Below are 7,562 nucleotides of genomic sequence, written 5' to 3'. Positions count from 1 at the left end.
AAACATAAGCTATTATTTTGTAATGTAAAAAAGTGAAGTCTATTATTTTTTTAATTTTTTTTTCTCTTTTTTCACATAATTTTACTAGTTTTTTTTAAATTGAATTTTTTTTTTTCAAACAACTTTTCTGTTAGAAGTTTTACTCTTACTTTAATAAGTTTTTTATACGTTTTTTTTAATTTTGAATCATATAAATATAACTTAGCAACTTGTTTACTAATGCTATATTATAACAAAATTCTAAAAGTTTGACACTTCATTCAAGATATTATTTGTTCTGAAGTTTTAAAGTCTTTTACAGTTTTCTTTTTTAAAAATATCTTATATAATTAAAAAAATTGTATTTAATTTGTTTTTATCTAAACTTTTAAGTAATTATTGGATTTACCCAATGAAAAAGAGGAGAACAAAATATAGATATTTTAGATAAGGAATTGTTATACCATGAATAATGTAAAAAGTAAATTTGCATTTTCTCTGTTGAAAGCAAGGCCTGAAGATAAAGGAAATACAGAGGAAACAATACAACAAGACTGTGCTGAACTGAAACAAAAAAAAAAAAAAACTCTATTTATGAAAATTACAATTAGAAAATTATGATGTTTTTTCAAGTAATATAAAAGCAACACACTCATCTTATGTGGACAAATTTATTGAGTTTGAACTTGAAGGATAACAAGAGTGATTTTCTTCCCAAAATGAAATTGTATGGTGTGGTTTGACTCTCTTGCAACTATCATAAAATTAATTGCTTATGAATAGAGCTATGAACATATGAGATTGCAGATCTAAGTTATGTTGGAAGGAACAAGTAATCTTTCAGAGCCTTCAGAAATTGAAACCTGAACATCTTTAGAACTAATACTTCTATCATTATTAGTTGTATTGTCCAAATTCTGAGTACTCAAGTTGCTGTCACTTGTCTTCTGCTGTTGATCAAACATCATTTTCAGCTGCTTACCTTGCTCCTCAATCCTCAACTGTAATTTTCTCTGAATCTGGAAACAGTGAAGCAAATTCAAAGAAAATTGCCAAGGAGTTCTGATTTGCACATCTTTGGGTTTTTCCACCCATCACACTTGCTTAAGCAAGATCAATTTCATTTCACAAACAAATTAAGAATAAATGAGTGAAGAAGTGGACATTAAGTTTAACTCGCCAGTAGATGGAACAATAAACTCAAGAAAAATTAATTTCATTAAAATAGATTCTGATCCATGACTCTGATATCATGTTAAGAAGTGAATTTTAAGCCTGGTTCAATCTTACAAAACCGGCTTGTAAGGTGATATTTGAACTCATTTATATAGGATGAACTTATTTCTAGTTAATGTGGGACTTAAACGTGATCAGATGCTACTATCTATTAATGTGTGATTAATATTTCCATGAGGTCATTGAAAACATAAGCATGAAGTAGCAAGTTTGATATACCTCTAGTTGTTCATGAAGGCGCCTCTGAACATCTAGCTGCAGCTGAAGTGCCTCTCTAATTTGCAAGCCACTGGCAAAGAAGAACAAGAAATTTAGTTGATTAGAGTCACAGCATCTTATGAAAATGTTAAAATAACCATGAATGGAACTATTTGAACTGTGGAATGGTAACAGCGGCTTAGGAAAAAGAAGTAGAGTTACGTTTTGGCATCAAGATGCACATTCTCTACATTGGTTCTTTTCTCAGATTTCCCTGAAACACGATAAAGTAGTCCGAAAATCAACAATAATAATCAATTTGACATTTAATAATTCAAGCTTTCTACCACACATGAAAAACTATATTTGGCATGATGTAGAAGCTACACTGAAACAGTGCCAAAAATTACCTTGAGTTGATTGTGGCATGTATTTGGCAATTCTATATTTCTGCAGATGACTCTTAACATGGAAGATGGTCAATCCATCTGATTCCATCAGCCTTAATATAGCTTTTGGCGTTGCTTCTGCAATCAAGCAGACAAGAACACTATCAGATGTTGAATATCTATTTTATGCAGTGAAAATTTTATCAAAGTTGATTAGTTTATGTCTGGTTCTATTTTCAGAAACTGTCTTGTTCTAAAAATGCAACTAAACAAGGTTACGATGAAATTATATTAGAAAACAGTTTTGAAAATAAAAGGGAATGAACACAAGCCCTTACTCTCAGCACCTCCAAGGCGATTCACACACTCAACAAACTTCTCGTGAAGTTCCTGAGTCCATCTTATTCTTGTTTTACTTGAGACTACTGCTCCATTTGAAGCAGAGTTTCCAGAAGAAGTTAACAAACTACCTGCTGAGAGTGTTGGTGACTGCATCTCTTGCTGAGAAGAGAAGCTAATCTGTGCAGAACAATCCTTCAGGGTAGTAGAAAACAAGCAATAACAGCATAAGCCAATTGAACAACACAGAAAACTAAAAATGGAGATGGCAAAAAAACTCACTCTTTGATCCTGATTTCCTTTGCAAGGAACTGAAGGGCTTGCAGCAGCAGCATCATCAATAATTGGAAGAAAACTGCTGCAAGGGAAATTCCCAGATGGGGCTTTATCAGATTTTTCAGAAGATCTAACACATTGATCACTATTGACATGGGATAAGAGCATTGCTTGCAAGGGATTTGACAACTCAAAGTTAGGAGCAGGTTGGTTTGCCAATGAAGCCAAGAAAAGGTTCTGCCTTGGAGATTGATACAAAGGGAATTCCACATCACTGATCATAGAGAATTGAGAAATCAAAGAGGGGTTACCATATTGTGGGAAACCCATGCAGATTTCTGTTGCATAAAAAGCTGAAGCTGGTGATTCAAAACGGCTTATAATGCTGCTAGAGGATTTGGTTTGGCCTATGTGTGGTTCCTGTTCAAATCCACCACTGGCCATAGCAAGTGGCTGATTGCAAGTTCCCATATTTGATGCCTGTATTATATCAAAACATTGACTAGAACAATTGCCAAACTCTGAACTCAAATCCCCATTCAGACCATAGCTTCGTTGAATCCGTCCAACACAGTCAATCTTGTAGTCGTTCATTTATAGACACTCCACACAAGATTTGAACAACGATTCCAAGAAGAGTTGCTCAGTAACAGATCAAATTTCTGAGGTAGCATGCATGAATGAATCTATGAGAGGTTCATCCTTATTAAGAGACACCCTTTTGAATGGTGAAGAAGAAAACAAGAACCAGAAAATGAACAAGAAGATTGGAAAAGGTAAGAATGGTTAGGCTAAATTCTACCCTTATGGCATAAAGTGCTGTCTTATATTCCTGAAGGCTTCAGGAATAAGATTTGAATCTAATTTGTCCAAATGCTACCATTCAAGGTCATTATTTGTTATTTCTTTGTTTTGTTTTGTTTTGTTTTGAGACTGCAAAATCCTCTACAGAAAACAATTTTGTTTGAGGCAAAGTGCTATACATGACAAACTTTTTTAACAATTACACAACCATTAGGATCGAAACCATTCTGTGTTGACACAACCGAAGTACAGAACACTGAAAACAACACAGCTCGATAAGCAAATATAATAGTTTTGTCTAATGTTGTCTTGAAGTGAATATAAAAGAAAATGCAAGAGAATCAGAAGAAAGATGAAAGCTTAAAGCAACCAAACTTGAACAAGTCACAAACAGAGGTTTAAAACCGCCCCAAACTATTACTAAATAGTTTAAGATGTTGAAATTGTAGAATATTGTTATTGGCATCAATAGTGTGATAATAAATGTTAGATAAAGATAGTGGCATAAATTCACAGATTAAAGATCTGCAACTATTCTTATAATGGATTCGGAAGAAATAACTTTAGGCAGGCACAGGATTAATAAATATGAACGTGTAGATAGCCAAATCTTTCTTTCCAAAAAGAGACAAAATATATTACACTAAAAAACCTTGTCCCATTGCATGAAACTGCATCTTCCAAAGTGGGGTATCAGAAATTACTGAAAAGTGTAACTACCTTCTTATATTCATCTTAAAAGCAGAACAGAATTTCAACTAGAGAATTCCCAACATTCATCGGTGTATTCATCATTGTATCACTTCCTTCTTGCAACCATTGATTTAATTTGGTCAAAATGCATGAAATAACAAGTTGAGTTGTTCATTTTTGGGTTAAATATGATTTATATGATTTTGTCTCTTAAGTTTGAAATTTATAATTAGTTCTTCTTCGAAATTTTAGACTAATTTAATCTTTTATCTTTAAAAATACGTGAATTTAGTTTTTTTAACCAAATTTTATTAAATTTATATGACGTTTCAAACGTGATTTACGATAATAATTGAACTATATTAAAGAGAAAATATATCAAAAGATATAAACATTTTAAATACTAACATAAAATGCGCTTGAAACGTCATATAAACTTAACAAAATTTGATTAAAATGACTAAATTCACGCATTTTTATAAATGAAAAACTAAACTGATCTAAAACTTTAAAAAGAACTAATTCCAAATTTCACTAAAACTTGAGGGACAAAAACATATTTCACCTTTATTTTATAATGGCTCCTCTAAAACTGTAACTTTACTCTTGTAATAGTTTTCACCTTAAGTGATAGTTGCAGAGAAAATGGTATATGCAATGATTTTGTAAATAACTTTCACATTAATGGAAATGAGATTACTTTTAGGTTGTCTTTTAATAACATAAAAAAGGAAAAGATTCACTTGTTTGGTAATATAAAAAGTGATAAAAAGTGTTTGTGTGTATATATATAGTAACATAAATATCTTCAATAAAAAATAATATATCATATAAACAATAATATTTTTTCAATTGTGTAAAATGGAGACTTTTCTTTTCTTTCCCCTTCCAGAAACAAGTGAATCCTGATAACACCAAACAGTATCTATACTTTCTTTTGTTCCTTTTTCATTTCATCCTTCTCAACACATCAAAGTAACAAAATATAATGTAATATCAATTATAATATCAATCTTTAAATTCACCTTTCATTATAAATGAGTAATTAAAGTAAAATAACAATAGATGAGAATGCGGCTAAAGCCACCAAAAGTGAAATTATTTAAATCTTTTTTGTCTGAAAATGAAACTGGTGAAACTGACTATTGACAAAAACAGTTTGATAGCAGATGATATATGATAAACAAATCTCATTAAGATTGATTATGACATCATATTAAAAATTTAATTTTAAATTTAATTTTAATATTATAAAATCGACTAAAATGAAATACATACTCATTTATATAAAAAAAATTAGCCTCATTTTGGATAAAAGGTTAAATATGTTTTTGGTTCCTTAACTTTTTGTGAATTTTAGAATTAGTTTATTTCGAAATTTTGAACCAATTTAGTCTTTCATCTTTCGAAATACGTGGATTTAGTCATTTTAGTCAAATTTTACTAGGTTTATGTGATGTTTTGTACGCATTTCAGAATTGTTTATACTGTTTGACACATTTTTGCTTTAATATTAAGTCAAATACTATTATGAAACATGTTTGAAATATCAAATAAACTTAACAAAATTTGATTAAAATGACTAAATCTACGTATTTCGAAAGATGAAGGACAAGATTGATCCATAGTTTCGAAATAGACTAATTCCAAAATTTTCTGAAAATTAAGGGATCAAAAACATATTTAATCCTTTAATAAATGATAAAAAAAAACCTAAAAAGCTAGTTTTCATGTTCACCACCCTTGGAAGATATTTATACAGAAGCAATAAAATGTAGTATTTGTCCGTTGTGATGTATTTGTGATCCATTTGTTTAGTAAGAATAATTAATGCGAACAACAAAACAAAATAATAAAGACAAAACAAGTTGGATAAACAGCATTTTCATAGGGATGAAATTCTATAATGCAAAATATTAGGAATCCTCGTAAGAAGGTTTTGATTTTGCTTTGGATAACTCGAACGAATTAATCACCCAACTGGATAAGGATGATATAAATAATGTAGATATGGCTTCGTTCTTTGATTTTTATTTTTTTTTATGTAAAGTTTCATGTTGAAATTAATTATTACTTGAAAAAATAAAACTATATTAAAAGAGTTATTTATGATTACTTCTAACATAATTCTTGACTTTTAGTGTATTCACACAAAAAATCAATTCTAATTATGAAAATGAGTTATTAATATGAAAAATTAATTTCGCATGTAGATGATTTAAAAGATTGTGCAATATTAAATATGAGACTCTATTAAATAAATAGTGCAAGAGAAGTTAACTACTATGTCCATACCCTATAACAACTTTAATTCCAATTGAAAACATGATTAAATACTTAGAAATAATGTTTAAGTTTGATCATAACTATAAGAACGTGATCAAAAAGTACACAAGTGGATTTATTATTGATTTAGATTATGTGATATTTTAAAGTAAGTAGAAAATATATTTTATAAAAATTTTATTAACAGATTTAAAACAAGTTACTTTTCATTTGTTTTAAATTTCATCTTTCTGAATCTGTAAAATGCTTTACATTTTTTCTTAAGATTCTTAGATCTTCGATCTTTTTATTTTGGCTTAAATACATTTTTCGTTCTCATTTTCGTAGTGTTTGTTGCGGATGGTCCTTATTTTAACAAAATGTTTAAAATGATCCTTATTTTCGCAATTCGTGTTTTATTTGATCCTTTTATGTAACGTCGTTTAAATCAGTAATGGAGCACGGTACATGTGGCACTGTTTATATTACGTTGCATTTGGGTGTGTTACGTGTACTGTACAAATGGCTAATTAACGTTAACTTTTTAATTTGGAAAAAATTTTGCAATTAGGGCTTGAGTTGGATTGCAGTCGTGGGGATTTCTTCATCTTCGTCTTTCTTGAGCTCGAATTTGTAGAGGAAACAGCTAATACTTGCCATTTCATCGTTGGATTGCAGTCGCGCTTTTCATTTCAATTTTCCAATTAATCATCATCAACGAGGTAAATGAGTTTAGAGTTTTCTGGGTTGTGTTTGCTCGTGGGTTAGGGTTTTTGTAATTCTTTTTTGGGGTTTGTTTGTGTTTGGATTGTTGTGATATTCTGCATGGTTTCTAAATTATCACAACTGTACAGTACACGTAACACACCCCAATGCAACGCAATACAAACAGTGCTACCTGTACCGTGTTCTATTACCTTGACATTGAATAGATCAAGACACTATTAAAAAAACTCATATTTTTTATCAATTTTATTTTGAAAATTTTTCATAAAAAATATTTACAAATTTTGTTATGAAAAAAATTACAAGAAATTTTTATTAATTTTTTTACAAAATATTTTGTATTAAACACTTTTCAAAAAAAAATATAGAAAAATACTTACAAATTTTATAATTTTGTAAAAAATAATTATTCACAAAAAAATTACTTGCTAATTAAAAATTTTAGAAAAAATGGTAAAAAAAGTTTTGAAGTTTTTCTTGCAAAATTTTTTAATAAATTTGTAAGAAAAATCTCATGTAATATGAAAATTTCTAGTAGTGATTTATTAAAGATTTGATGGTTCTATATTTGATTTTTTTGAAAGCTTTTGGATGATGGAAGTTAATTTTCTTAAAAAGTAAGCTATGGTCGAGGAGTTAATTTGATATCGTTTGGGA

General features: G+C 29.4%; 1 protein-coding gene across 2 annotated transcripts; it reads right to left on the bottom strand.

Moving 5' to 3' along the window:
• Positions 1–537: 537 nt before the first annotated feature.
• Positions 538–3,581, bottom strand: LOC114190599 (protein PHOSPHATE STARVATION RESPONSE 1-like). Of its 2 annotated transcripts, none has more exons than XM_028079550.1 (6): positions 2,424–3,581; positions 2,141–2,321; positions 1,824–1,940; positions 1,636–1,687; positions 1,435–1,504; positions 538–998 (listed from the first exon to the last, which is right to left on the bottom strand). In XM_028079550.1, exons 1-6 carry the CDS (start codon positions 3,009–3,011, stop codon positions 789–791), a joined length of 1,218 nt encoding a protein of 405 aa, XP_027935351.1. In that variant the 5' UTR covers positions 3,012–3,581; the 3' UTR covers positions 538–788. The 2 variants fall into 2 exon arrangements, with proteins under 2 accessions (XP_027935351.1, XP_027935350.1); XM_028079549.1 differs by having other exon boundaries at positions 546–998; positions 2,141–2,336; positions 2,424–3,577.
• Positions 3,582–7,562: the final 3,981 nt, after the last annotated feature.

This window comes from Vigna unguiculata, chromosome 7 (genome assembly GCF_004118075.2).
Source record: "Vigna unguiculata cultivar IT97K-499-35 chromosome 7, ASM411807v1, whole genome shotgun sequence".
Classification (NCBI taxonomy): domain Eukaryota; kingdom Viridiplantae; phylum Streptophyta; class Magnoliopsida; order Fabales; family Fabaceae; genus Vigna; species Vigna unguiculata.
The sequence above is the reverse complement of the archived record's forward strand: the minus strand, read 5'-3'. Positions and strand labels throughout refer to the sequence as shown.

What these genes read in the sequence shown, in the direction of transcription:
- LOC114190599 (XM_028079549.1), bottom strand. Translation starts at nt 3,011, where the DNA reads ATGAACGACTACAAGATTGACTGTGTTGGACGGATTCAACGAAGCTAT. An exon ending in CATGCCACAATCAACTCAAG is followed by an intron (nt 1,688 to 1,823) that starts GTAATTTTTGGC and finishes ATCGTGTTTCAG; the next exon opens with GGAAATCTGAGAAAAGAACC. An exon ending in GTGCATCTTGATGCCAAAAC is followed by an intron (nt 1,505 to 1,635) that starts GTAACTCTACTT and finishes CTTCTTTGCCAG; the next exon opens with TGGCTTGCAAATTAGAGAGG.